The sequence below is a fragment of the Melanaphis sacchari genome, unplaced genomic scaffold, assembly GCF_002803265.2.
Source record: "Melanaphis sacchari strain LSU unplaced genomic scaffold, SCAv2.0 Contig43_pilon_pilon, whole genome shotgun sequence".
Classification (NCBI taxonomy): domain Eukaryota; kingdom Metazoa; phylum Arthropoda; class Insecta; order Hemiptera; family Aphididae; genus Melanaphis; species Melanaphis sacchari.
Genome location: NW_020271284.1, coordinates 1696689 through 1711030, shown reverse-complemented (window position 1 = coordinate 1711030; position 14342 = coordinate 1696689). Strand labels below are relative to the sequence as shown.

Below are 14342 nucleotides of genomic sequence, written 5' to 3'. Positions count from 1 at the left end.
TTACTAGTGAAATATTATTCATTATAAAAATGTTAACATTTATATAATTACAGTGTTTTTATATTTTTAATCTATTTATTTTTTTATATATATATATAAATATAAATAATGTGTTTTATAAATGTATAATATCATTGTTTATAAGTATAGTTAATTGTTATGATATGTTTATAACCTACCTATTTTACTTTTGGTAAAATAACCCAATTGTATAAAATCATTGAACTTTTCAGTGGTTTTAATTTTTTTTTTTTTGAATAAAGGTATAGAAAAAATGTATTTGTTTTCATCGAAAATAAAATAACGGTATAATTTATATTCTTAACATTTTTATTCAAATTTTTGAGACCTTTGAAAATAAACAGGTCAACAGTGCTCATCCAAAAGGAAAAAAAAATTAATACTATTATTATTTAAGTCTTAAATATATAATATCTATAAATAAATATTTTTTCATCTATATTTTAAAAATTATATTGTTATTTTTAGTATTGTTACATTGTTGTTGATAAATGTTTACATTATAGTTTGCTCAAAGATTTCTAATTATAAATATTTATAAAATACAAATAAAAATAGTTGCTACTTCGCCACTTAAATAAAACATGCACGATAGTAGTTGAAGAATAAACTCTGTAACAAGCTGGAGTAAGCCTTTTTAAGACAATTACTTCAAGATTAAAATGGGTGGATGAGTAATTGAACACCAGTTGTTAGGTAAATTACTTATGCATTTACATCTTCTATACATTTTAACCTCTTCCAAAAATACCAACAAGATTCAAATTGCTATCAAAAACCATCTTCAAGAGTTGAAGAATTTTTGATCTAAAATATACGTGATAGAAAAAAATACCTAAATAGTTCATTATTAAACTCAGAAACTGAAAAAATATAAACCAAAATTTGTACTATGCATAAGTAGTAGTAGGTAATAAGTAATAACTAATATTTCATATTGTATAGAATATGAGTACTTGAAAACAGCTAAAATAAAATATTTTTTTTACATTTATTTGTTTGGAGGTGATTTTATAATTAATATTTAAAAATTTAAAATTATGATAATTTTAAAAGTTGCGGTTATTGTTTTAATCTTTTATACCATGATTAACAAGATTGGTTAATCATATGTTTTTGTTTATTGTTTTTAGGTTTTACTATAAACAATAATCGAACATACGTCATGATATTTATTTATACAATATCTTTGACATTTTGATAAAAAGTAATTTGATTGTTGATAAGAAAATAAAAAATACAAATGTGTTTATAATATTATTATTATATTATGTTAGTGCAATTGTGCAACAATCTAACATTTTAATGACTTACAATACTTACATAGTTATATTGAAAAGTGAGATATAACTATTCAGTATTGTTGTGTTATTTTTATGATTTATTATATGTTTAGTTTTGGTTAAAAATTAATTTTTAATAACATTAAAAATGTCGGATTACGACAGTGATCAAGTGAGTGATCATGGTGGCAGTGGAAGTGAACCAGAGGTAATAGTCCTAAACAGTAGTTAGAAATAGAATATATTCATCCAACATTGTATTTGCTTTATTTTTAGGAAGATTCAAATCCCCGATATCGTAAACGGGCAATAAGTCGTAGTGCAAGTAGAAGCCATTCTCCAAGTGGATCTGAAGCAGAGGAAAATAATCAGTAATAATTAAAGTTTTGTGATAAACATAGTCTATACTAAATGTGAATTTGATTATTGTTACAGTGAAGAAGTAGCTGATGAGCAAGAACCAGAAGGCGAAGATTTAAATTCAGAAGATGTATGTATTGATGTATTGGTTGTTAATAAACTTAAAATATTATATTGTTTTTTTAGGAATATGATGAAGAAGAAGACGAAGAAGATGACCGCCCAGGCAAGAAGAAAAAGAAAAACGAACGTTTTGGTGGTTTCATTATTGATGAAGCTGATGTAGATGATGAAGTAGAAGAAGATGATGATTGGGAAGATGGAGCTGGCGAATATGGTATCGTTGCTAATGAGGTTGATGAATTAGGACCAACTGCAAGAGAAATTGAAGGACGTAGACGTGGAACTAATCTTTGGGAGTAAGATTTAATTTATAACTGTGTATATTTTAGGTTTAGTATGTATTCTAGAACTTATATTCCTTACTTTGAACCAACAACAATGAAAAATTAGTATTAATATTACTACCCCCATTACTATTTTTTGTTTATTAAATATCAAACAGTTAATGGCCACTCAGTGGTTATAACAAAACTATTCCTTAAATTGATCTAGTAGTATGTACAGATTCATTGTAAATTCTGTTTTCTATGAGTAAGGAAGGAAGGGTGAAACACTTGACCACAAGATTCTTTGTACACAATAAGTTATATTAATAAATTGTTGTTTTAATACATTTTTAGCACTCAAAATGAAGACGAAATTGAAGAATACCTGCGTAAAAAGTATGCAGATGCTTCAGCTACAATAAAACATTTTGGAGATGCTGGAGAAGAACTAGCTGATGAAATTACACAACAAACTCTTTTACCTGGTGTCAAGTAATATTTATAGTATAAGTCTATTAAAAATGTTTTAAATATGAACTTCTGATTAAAGAGACCCAAATTTATGGATGGTTAAATGTCGTATTGGTGAAGAAAAAAATACTGCTTTACTGTTGATGCGGAAGTATATTGCATATCAGTTTACTGAAGATCCATTGAAAATCAAATCAATAGTTTCCCCTGAGGGTGTTAAAGGATACATATACATTGAATCATACAAACAAACCCATGTTAAATCAGCCATTGAAAACGTTAGCAGTCTTAAAATGGGATTTTGGAAACAACAAATGGTCCCTATAAAAGAAATGACAGATGTATTAAAAGTTGTCAAAGTACAAACAGGCCTTAGATCTAAACAATGGGTTAGATTAAAAAGAGGTGAGCTTAATAAACTTATAAGTAATGAATTTATCTGTAATATAATGTTCATCTATATTTTATAATTTTATTTTTGCAGGTCTATACAAAGATGACATTGCTCAGGTAGATTATGTAGACTTGGCACAAAATCACGTACACTTGAAACTATTGCCAAGGATTGATTATACTAGACCACGTGGTGCTCTTAGAGCTTCAATGGTAACCAATATAAAATTTTAAAATTAAAAATTTGTATTGTATATAATATTTATTTGTAGGATCCAGAAGCTTTAAAGAGAAAGAAAAAAAGGCGTCCTGCAGCTAAACCATTTGATCCAGAAGCTATTAGAGCTATTGGTGGTGAAGTTACCAGCGATGGTGACTTTCTAATATTTGAAGGAAATCGATACAGCCGTAAAGGATTTTTATATAAAAACTTCTACATGAATGCAATAACAGCTGATGGAGTCAAACCTACACTGTCAGAACTTGAAAAATTTGAAGAAGCCCCTGAAGGTATAGACATAGAATTACCAGTGTCAAATAAAGATAATTCAGCAAATAGTCAATCTTTAAGTTCTGGTGATAATGTGGAAGTGTGTACTGGAGAGTTAATAAATTTACAAGGAAAAGTGTTATCTATTGATGGAGATATGGTCACTATTATGCCAAAACATGACGATCTTAAAGTAATTTGATAAGTTGTAATGTTAGTTCAGTTTAAATGTATCATTGATTGTTTTAGATGCCTTTGGAATTTATGGCCAACGAATTGCGCAAGTTTTTTAAACAAGGTGATCATGTAAGAGTAGTTGGAGGACGTTATGAGGGTGATACGGGACTCATTGTCCGTGTAGAACAAAATCGAATTGTGTTATTTTCGGACGTTACCATGCATGAACTTGAAGTTCTACCTCGTGATTTACAATTGTGTTCAGATATGGCTTCTGGAGTTGATTCGCTTGGTCAATTTCAATGGGGAGATCTTGTACAATTAGAGTAAGTATTGATATCTTTAATTCTGATTTGATACAATTTATATGTATATTTTTTTTCTTTTAGTCCACAAAATGTTGGAGTAATAGTGAGAATTGAGCGTGAAAAAATGCATATTTTAAATATGGCAGGAAAGTTGGTTGAAGCTAAACCACAATCTTTAAATAAAAAAAAAGAACATAGAAATACAATTGGAGTTGATGCTTTAGGAAGTTCAATACAAAGAAAAGATATTGTTAAAGTTATTGATGGTCCACATACGGTAAATTTATTCATTATTTAATAATTTATTATATCAATCATGTTAATAAATAATTTTTATGATCTAGGGAATGCATGGTGAAATAAAACATCTGTATCGTCATCATGCGTTTTTGTATTCCCGTTTAATGACAGACAATGGAGGAATTTTTGTTTGTCGTTTACGACACATTGCCCTAGCAGGAAATTCAACTAATAAAGTAATATAGAAATTAATATTTTTTGTTATTTACTTATTAAATTTTAATATTTTAGCAAGCCATAACTGCACCTCAAAATGGTTTTGCATCTCCTCAAATTACATCTCCTCGTCATACACCAGGCAGTCCATTTGGTGCTGGTGGTGGTGGTGGTGGCAGTGGTGGCCGCAGTAGTGGAGGATCGGGAGGTAGATTTGGAGGTGTTAGAAGAGATAGAGATTTAATAGGTCAGACAATTAGAATTACGGGTGGCCCTTACAAAGGTGCTGTTGGCATTGTAAAAGATGCAACAGAGTGTACAGCTAGAGTTGAACTTCATTCTTCCTGTCAAACAATATCAGTGGATCGAAGAAATATAACAATTGTTGGACAACAATCTAAGGATGGAAGATTAACATCTTCATACTCCAGAACACCAGCTAATGTGATGATGACTCCTGGATATCGTGAAGGTGGTAAGACTCCTGTGCAAGGTTCAATGACACCCAATTATGAAGTTGGTAACCGTACACCACACTTTGGAAGCATGACTCCGTCACACGACGGTTCTAAAACACCTACTCAAGCTTGGGACCCTGCTGCTGGGTACACTCCTGCCCGAGTAACTGATAGTGATTTAGAATATCCTATGGATCCTGGGACTCCTTATGCACAAACTCCAAATACATTATATGGTTCTTCAGATCATTCTTATTCACCATATCAAGCAATATCTCCATCAGGAGGTGGTGGATATAACAGTAAGTTGTCAAATATAATTGTTATTTTTACAGATTTTTACAATATTTTATTTTTTTTTAATAATAGGTAGTAATTCGTATGTAAATACTCCGAGTCCAATCAATACTTCCAGCCCTCGTAGTATCCAGTATCATCCAGCACCATCACCATCAGGTTCTTATGCAAGTTTAATGACTCCATCATCTGTGTCATCCCCAGGATTAGCAGCTCCTTCATTGACATCTTTTGGTAATAATTCAAGTATTAATAATTTTCTCATCAATATTGCTTATAAATACATAAATGTTAAATAACAGGTTTACCACCGGGATGGCAAACCACAGATATTTTTGTTCGTATTGCCGATTCAGATCTAGCAGGTCAAACTGGTATTATAAGAGATGTTAGTGAAGCAACATGTAGTGTTTATTTGCCTGAAGAAGAACGTGTTGTCACCATAGAAAATGATAATTTGGAACCAATTATGCCAAAACCCAGTGACTATGTGAAAGTTCTATGTGGTTCTTACAGAGACAGAACAGGCAATATGATGGCAATTGAAGGTAGTGAAGGTGTTGTAGTAATGCCAGACGAAAAAAATCCCATACTTATACCGCTGCTGCATTTGTGTAGAGCAAATTAGTTTATTAAGATTGGTAACACACATTCATATATATATCATAACTATGTGTGGCTTTTAGTACTATATTAGATTACTTGAATATTGAGTACTTATAATAATAAGTTGTGTATCATTTTACTTAAAAAAAGCCAACCTATTGAACGTATATATTTTTAATTTTTAATTATTGATATTATGAACTATATGAATTTTGATAATTATTATTGTAGCATACAAATCATATTTACTCTTTAGTTTATACATAATAAAAATAATTGAAATATACATTAATTTATAAATTTAATATGGTTTAAATGTTTATAGTTATTATTAAGGCATGGAAGTTGATGACCTTACAACAATTCTAAAATGACCTAAAAAATCTTTAAATTATAAATGGTTTAAAATTAATAAAAATAACATTATTTTTTTTTTAATTTATGAAATGTTCATAAAAATGAGTAGCAGCTTTTAGTCATGTGCCCCATCCTGATCAATACCAATTATGGCGATAAAGAAATATTAGGTGGTATTTTCTTGAAATTTTGGAAACATGATGAGCATTTCAAAAATATTTATTATTAGTTGATCTACTTATGAGAAGAGTTTAAAAATCTCCTTTACAATCTATGTAATCCGTGGGCTAAATAATAACTTATGTGTTCTATTTTTGAATATATGATTTTTATAATTTTGCCAGCATTCGTCATATAGAGAGCGGCATCAATCAAAAACAATAAAATATTATTATGTTTCACTCTCTAAGGCTATAAAATATCTAACTTTATCTAATAATTTAGCATTAATGGTAAGAAACTACAATAAGTGAAGATTGTAAATTAGTGAAAGTGCAATAATAAGGTAGGTACATATTATTTGATGAATATGGTTTAAATATGATTTTATAGTAACTTCAATAAAATTGTTATATTTCTTTAAACTATTGAGAAATAAGTAAAAGTTATTAAAAATAATTTAAAACGTAAAAGAGCCAGAAAATTCAAAACAAAAATTAGTTATTTGGATTCACATGTTATGGAAACATATTTTCAGCTAAGAAAGTGTCGTTTAAAGTTATATATAAAAAAAATGCTAATAGTTAAATAGTTTTAATTCAAACCCATGTGGTATCGTATATTAGTGTATTTTATTACTAAACCACCATTAATCCTCCTTAAGTAGCTTGAGTATAAATGCCTCATCCAATCAACATCTAAAAGCCAGTAATTTTAAACCAAATAAAAATAATGATTATGATTTTCTATATTTTGTATTCCAATATTCCAACAATTCATTATAAAAAATCAATAACATTCAAATAAAAAGTCATTTAAATTTAGATTTAGTTTGAAAAGATTTAATTTTACTTCAACAGAAATCATTCTTCCACTCTGTTAAATAAACTACAGAACTGTTGTCAAAAGGTTAAAACTTAATTTTATCTAATTTACTAAAACTCAACTTCAATAAAATATTTAAAAAGTACCTTATTTAAACATATGCATTTTCAAAAAAAAGTATTAAACTGACCATGGGTAACAAAATAATAGCAGTTAAAAAACTCTATTAAATCTCAAATGTTTATATTTCTTGTATTAAATTTAATGTAAAGATGTTTACTGAAAAAATTGATAAAACAGTTATCAAAAAAATTAGTTCCTAAAAACCTAGTTTTAGCATAAACTGTATGAAAACATTAATAAAATAAAGTTAAATATTTTTATTTAACTTGTCTGTGGTTTTTGTAACTGTAGGCACATACAAATTGCCTCCCAATCTAGGTAGCTTACCTTTTTAGTTTTTTCATTTGAATTTTATCCTATACCTAGTTAATTATATCGATTTCCATAATGTTTAAAAATATTATTTTTATGTAATGACATATTTCCTAAAGAAATAAATTAGTAAAAAACAATATTGAAATTAGTAAGTAATTTACTTATATTTACTAGTTGTCTTTGCCAGTTTAAGGCCATTTGTGACTTTTTATTTTATTACATGTTATTATTTATTGTAATATTAAATTAAACAGAACTACTAACTATTATATTAACTTCTTTATTGCGATGTTGATCTATTTATTAAAAATATAAATATTTATAAATATTTGCTAACTTAAATTTTTGATGGTAAATCATGTATTTATTATTGTTATATTTACATAAACATTTTTGTAGTGTAGGCCTATGAATACTAATTACACCATCACACTTTTTTTTATGATAATTGACATTGACTTATTATTTAATTTACTACATTCTTCTTTTAAAATTAGAAGCAGACTCGCAGACTTATAAACTTTATTTTTTTTTCAAAAGATAGTGGGTAAATATTTTAAATAATCAATATTCCTAAAATACACTATTTTTGTTTTGTTTTTTTTAATTTTTGATTTTTACTTTTTTTTTCTTTGTGTATGTTAATTGTTAATATAGTATGTACTGGGATTAGTTGTGCCACTGAATAAAATAATATGAAAATGTTTATTTAAATATGTTACCATTGTTACCCCCATAATAGTTTTTGTGAATAGAATTTATTTTACAGTAAATCAATAAATAAAATAAAAACATTTTACATAATAAATGTATGTCTTAACACAATCAATAATTTTGTACATTTGGAACATTCTATATACTCCTTAAAATAACATAACATGAAAATCTGAATCATTCAAAACTGAATGTATAACGTTTATTTCTAGTATAATTGATAATTTAATAATAATACAATACAAACAAACATAATTAAAAATCCACAGATGACATACTGCCAGTTAATAAAAAATATAGTATTAATTCAATAACTAATACCAAAAAATAACTTGTCTTTTACTTAATCAAATATTCTAAACTATATTATATAAATATGCACTTGTTATTTAAAAAAAAATAATATTTTCAATGATATCTTAAAAAGTCAAAAATTATACTAAAATTAATATGAATTTATGCCAAACACGAATATTAAAAATATTTGGCCAAAAGTTATTCTCATTAATTGGTTGCAAAAGTCACATTATTTTAGTAAAATAAATATTATTACTCATCATTCATTTGAAATAAATACAACATTAAAACATAAAAATACAATTGTTTAAAAAACTTCAACATGACTACCACATTTTGAGTTTAGATTAAGTTAATAAAATAAAAATAATGAAGTGATTTAAATACCTCATATAGTTATATAACTTTTAATGAACTTACTTTTTATTAAAAAAATAAAATTAATTGATCTTGATGGACTGTTGAGAACGTTCAATGTATAAATTTAATAATTTGAGTTTTGCGCCGTTTAGACTTGAAATATGAGGTATAAATTCTTGTGAACCAAATACTTTATATAATGAGACCATACAGAATACAGCTGACTTACGGACTGCACTATCAGGATTATCATAGCTTTGCAATAGACCAGACATAATGTCTTTTATTTTATCAATTATAGGTGGACTGCCATATGTATCAATAATTTTTGTCATCATTCTAATTGCAATCAAATTGACTGGAAATTCTTTTGCCAATATTAAAGGTGTTATTATTTTCACAACTGTTTCTATGTGTAAAGATACACTCAAAGTAATTAAACATTCTTCTGCAACTTTAACAACAGATTTATATGAATCACAGCACATATTTATTATTTTCAATATAATCAACTCAGTATAGTCGTGAAAATAGACAACTACTTCAGATTTTTGAACTAAATACATTACCAAAGTCATTGTATGTTCTCGTATAGTTGGTTCAGTGTCTATTAATAACTTAAAAATAACTTTAATCATTTTTTCGATATTATTTATAAGTTTACAAGAAGAATAATCATATTTTATTAATTCTTTTAGATGAATCAAAATTGATTGTTTATCGTGAAACTGCAGAGTATCTTTATCTAAATCATCAAGAATTTGTATGATTCCACCATCTACTGTAGTATGGCTATTACTGAAACTATTTAAATTATGACTATTAGTTTCAATATGTATAGATGAATTATTTTCTCTAGATTCATATGAATCAGCACTCATCTCCTCAGGATAATGATATTTTAAACAGCACTTTTGAACTTTACCAGTAGATTGTTTAAATGACTTATGTATTTCTTTCAAATTAAAAATATCAATGGTGTCAGGTTGTAAAGGTGGTGAAGCTAGATTTGTTGATATCTGGCCACTATAATTTAGAGACGTAATTTGATCAATACTACTTCTTCTTACTTTAATTTTCAAGAGTCTAGAAAATATCTCTTGATACTCTTCCGGTAACTGGGATAATCGCAATGTGATTTGAGATGCATTTAAACTATACAAAGCTAGTATAGCTTCCTGAGATGCACGTCTCAATTCGGGCCCTTGTTTTATATTATTATTACACATAGTCCATCCAATCATTTTTATCAATGCTAAAGTAGCATAATCTTTTTTGTCATTTACAACAGAAAGAAAAATTGACCTTGAGTCTGCATTGACAGCTAATTGTGAGATATAACTCATGGCAAATATTTTAATTTTAATATTAGGTGTTTGTGTAGGGTCTGTAAGAAATTTAAACACAGCAGTTAGCTGCAAATCACAAGGGAAAGATGATCTTATAATTTCCAATGTTTTCAATATTTTTGAATGTACAGAATTAAGTATATCAGAGCCTCCTTTATTGAATAACTTGACTAAAAGTGTATATAACCAATATTCTAAATATTGACTATGGGTAATAATTAACTCATTAAGTACATCTAGAAAGAGACTTATGGCTTTGGTTTGAGAATCCATAATCATTTTAGTAAACACCTCTGTTATTTTTGTTAGTAATAATTTACTCATAATATTTCCTTGTTGAAAATATTTTTGTAAACTTAATAAGCCTTCCTTGCGATTATTCCAGTTTGAACTTTCACACCTTGATATTATATCTTCAATATTTAAACATTTCAAACTAGAGTTTTTCCAAATTTCTTTATGTTGGCCACATTGTGATCTATTTAAGTAAAATGAATCTGAAAATCGCTTACGATAGTCAATTTTGCGTTCAGAACAAACACTAGATGTCTCACTATCATCATTATAATCATCAAATAATCTCTCTAATACTTTTCTTGGAGACTTATAACAATTTTTGTTACTTAAAGCATCAGTAATAACAGACTCAGCTTCTTGACTTTGTACTAATATCTTTTGTGCCATTATTAGTCTGGGTTTAATCAAACTAGGTGGTTCTTTACTATTCATGTGTGAATCATGAACATTAAATCTATTAGGACTAATTTCTCTACTAGTATCTCGAGATTTGGGTATACCAGAAGTAGTTTTATGTGAATTTGTTTGAACAAAATTTAATTTTGAAGATGGTGATCCAGAACGACTAGCTGTTTGAGAAAGTGATACTCGAACTCTTGATCTTCTCTCTCTGTTTGTTTGGTATAAATTTTCATTACCCTTCTTAGTAACTGATTGATTAGACACCATGGGGTTGAATTTTTGTTTAACAAGTGTTGAATTTTGAGTATGTGCTTTTGAACTTTTAGCAGTTTGTAAGTCTATGGCACTTCTTGATCTTACAGATATATTACTATGTGAAGAAGAAGGACGATGATAATTCAATTTTGTACTTTCAACTGTTACAGATTTTGATAAACACGAATTTGATTCAGAACTTGTCAATAATATTTTACGATATGCTGGCTCCAACTTATTTAATAATATTTCTCCATGCTCAGGAAAATGTTTGCAAAATCCCCAATAAGCTTTTCTAGATAACATCCGAGCACTTGAATCAGCATCAGCAATACCCTTTTTAATGCAATCTTGTAGTATAGTTAAATGTCTTTCTATTGCTTGAGTTGGCCATTTACGCAGAATTTGATCAAAAAATTCACAACATGCACGACGAATATCTTTTGACTTTGATCCCAAACTATTTGCAAGAATAGGTATAATACGAGGAGCATGAGTATATTCTAGAATGAATCGGATAGCAACTAATCCAGATGAAGCAGTTACTTTTGCTGAATTTTGTATGAGATCAATTAAATTGCTAAAAATGGATTCTGAAAAATGGTTAAATTTATTACCCAAACGTTGGGATAAAAATGCTATAGTAATACATGTTTCTCTAATAACCTGAGATCTCAAATCTTTAATAGATATTTGGAAAGAATGTTCTAAATATCTCAAATTATTGAAAAACTCTTCATATTTTGTTGCTCCAATTAATACAAGTGATCTTATCTTCTTTAATGAGTCAACACGTTTATTCCATTGTTCATTACTATCTTGAATAGATTCATGTATCTTTTTCATAGTGTCATCTAAATCTCGTATACTATAAATGCTTAATGTAGGAACGTCTTCAAAAGACCGAATAAAAGTATCTTCATCAACTCCACATGCATGTGAAACAGATAATGCTGATGATGATGTAGATTTTCGTACAAAATCAACCTGTTGTAATGGTGAAGTAGAATTTGATTTTAGAGGTAAAAATGAAACTGGTCTTTTAATATTACTAACAACATATTTAGGTGTAAATGTGCAAGCCCGATCAGGCTCATCATCATTAGTTGAAAAAAACCCCACAGAAGTAGTTGGTAATAAATTTGTAGTTAATTTAACTTCATCAAATTTATTCATCAAGTCTGTCATTTTGTTTTGAGGAATTGAATAATTTTTTTGAATATCAATACGTAACTTTTCCCCGACATGCTTATACAAATCAACAAGTGTTTCAAATGCTTTTTGTCTCACTTGAACATTAGGATCACTTAAAAGTTTTATAATCATGGGTATAATTTTAGATATTGTAATACAATTTACACCAAATTCTTCAATAGTTAACAATAATAATTTCATAGATCCTTCTTTAACGCAACTATTTTTATGATTAAAAGCATTAACTGATATTTTGTCAAATAAAGCTTGCGGGCTTATGGTATTACATTCCATTAATTTCATTATGAGAAAAAGTGTTTTAACTTTAATTGGTTCTTTACTATCACCAATTCGATCAATAGCTATGGGTAGTATGGTAGAAATGTAAGGTCTAAAATTTATTCTCATTCTGTTGATTAATTGTGTGATTATTTCAATCCCATACTGAGTAACTTTAGGATTGCTATTTAATAACCATTGAACAATCCCATCAATAAAGATTCCAATATCTGAGCATTCAATTGAATTACTAGGTTCTTCTAAATAAGTAAATAATTTACAACCTACAGTTACCTTCATTCGAATATCAGAAGTCAATAATAGAGGTATAAAACCATCTAAATCACGTGGTAACTCAGCAGCCATTTTCTTAGATGGTAAATATGTTGGAAAGAGGTTGTGTAGAATATTGTATTATATAATTAATGTCCTGCAAAAAACCAAAATTAGAATTTAGTAAAATACCCCAATTAAAAAATTCAGTACATTTCAAGAATAGTAAAATATTTTTAGATGAAATTTATACTATTTAAATTACTTTACCATTATTGATAAAAATAACTCATCAAAATCTTAAAAGAAAAAAAATATATATTTAAATATAATTCAGTATTTATCAAATTATAATAAAAGTATTTTATCACTTATATTCATTAAAAATTTACAATATACCTATATTGTAAACTTTCTTATAATATTAAAATTATAATAAAATAATTATATATCACCATTAAAATTTTTTTGAGTCACAAATTTCTATACCGATGACATCCTAGATAATCCAGAATGATGGGTTATAACAAAATAACTATTGTACTATAAATATATATTTTGAAAATCAAAAAAAATTTTCAAAAACTATTTTTAATACATATGATAATTAAGTATTTAAAGAAATAAGTTAATTATAGTGCCCTTAAATTTTAAAGATATGCGCACCCACTGAAATTGTTTAAATCTGAGAAGTAAAACCATCAACAATATACCATAGACAAAATTTTAATTCAGAACATAATATTATATTATTTTAAGTTGTCTAGTCAAGTTTTTAACTTATTTTTTCATGATAGTAATTTTTAGTTTCTTTTTTTAAAAATTGAATCAAAATTTTTTTCAGAATTCATCAATATTATTTTATTATAATACAAACGGTGAAATGTAAACTTTAATTTTTCGTAAAGTTTATGAAATAAATTCATATACTAGTTAAGACATATTATGATAAAGATAATAATCAAAAATAAAATAAAAGGTGGGCAACATTCAAAATTGGTTTTAAATTATTTTCATTAATAATTTGTTAATTACCTAGTGTACATAGTACATATTAAATAATAAATGATTAATTTATGACAATTTATCATGGATATATTGATAACGTACTTCATATTTGTTGATGCTTTGAAAAATCAATTAAGATATTGGTTAATGTCATTTTCATAAATCGTAAGTGAATAATTAATCTTCAATCCTGTAATGGAAATATCAGATGAATATATAGAATATAAGACATTTGTCTTAAAATTTTTCGTAGGATTGACGCATAGATTAGATGGATAGCAAATACTGAAGGACTACACAGTACACACTTCATACTTGAATAAACATTGTAAGACGATCCACTGTTCACTGACTCTACAATAGACGTCAATACATATTACATGATGGTACGAAATACGAATAGTACAATTGACGGATAATTATAGA

The 14342-nt window shown here is 27.2% G+C and overlaps 2 protein-coding genes across 2 annotated transcripts; one reads left to right on the top strand and one right to left on the bottom strand.

Annotated features, from left to right (window-relative positions):
• The first annotated feature begins 1286 nt into the window (after window positions 1-1286).
• Window positions 1287-5878, top strand: LOC112597727 (transcription elongation factor SPT5-like). The gene is made up of 14 exons (XM_025343904.1): window positions 1287-1512; window positions 1581-1675; window positions 1740-1794; window positions 1851-2083; window positions 2408-2545; window positions 2604-2929; window positions 3009-3130; window positions 3190-3600; window positions 3657-3910; window positions 3974-4169; window positions 4237-4368; window positions 4424-5108; window positions 5176-5337; window positions 5406-5878. The coding sequence occupies exons 1-14, from the start codon at window positions 1453-1455 to the stop codon at window positions 5729-5731; spliced, it is 3195 nt and encodes a 1064-aa protein (XP_025199689.1). The 5' UTR covers window positions 1287-1452; the 3' UTR covers window positions 5732-5878.
• Window positions 5879-8932: 3054 nt separating this feature from the next.
• On the bottom strand, window positions 8933-14293 carry LOC112597726 (CLIP-associating protein 1-like). The gene is made up of 3 exons (XM_025343902.1): window positions 14232-14293; window positions 14019-14106; window positions 8933-13065 (listed from the first exon to the last, which is right to left on the bottom strand). The coding sequence occupies exon 3, from the start codon at window positions 12999-13001 to the stop codon at window positions 8940-8942; it is 4062 nt and encodes a 1353-aa protein (XP_025199687.1). The 5' UTR covers window positions 13002-13065; window positions 14019-14106; window positions 14232-14293; the 3' UTR covers window positions 8933-8939.
• Window positions 14294-14342: the final 49 nt, after the last annotated feature.

Bases quoted from the DNA above. Each gene is read 5' to 3' on its own strand.
- LOC112597727 (XM_025343904.1), top strand. From the start codon at position 1,453: ATGTCGGATTACGACAGTGATCAAGTGAGTGATCATGGTGGCAGTGGA. The intron at 3,601-3,656 runs GTAATTTGATAA...TGATTGTTTTAG, and splicing joins CAAAACATGACGATCTTAAA to ATGCCTTTGGAATTTATGGC. The intron at 4,170-4,236 runs GTAAATTTATTC...TTTATGATCTAG, and splicing joins TTATTGATGGTCCACATACG to GGAATGCATGGTGAAATAAA.
- LOC112597726 (XM_025343902.1), bottom strand. From the start codon at position 13,001: ATGGCTGCTGAGTTACCACGTGATTTAGATGGTTTTATACCTCTATTA.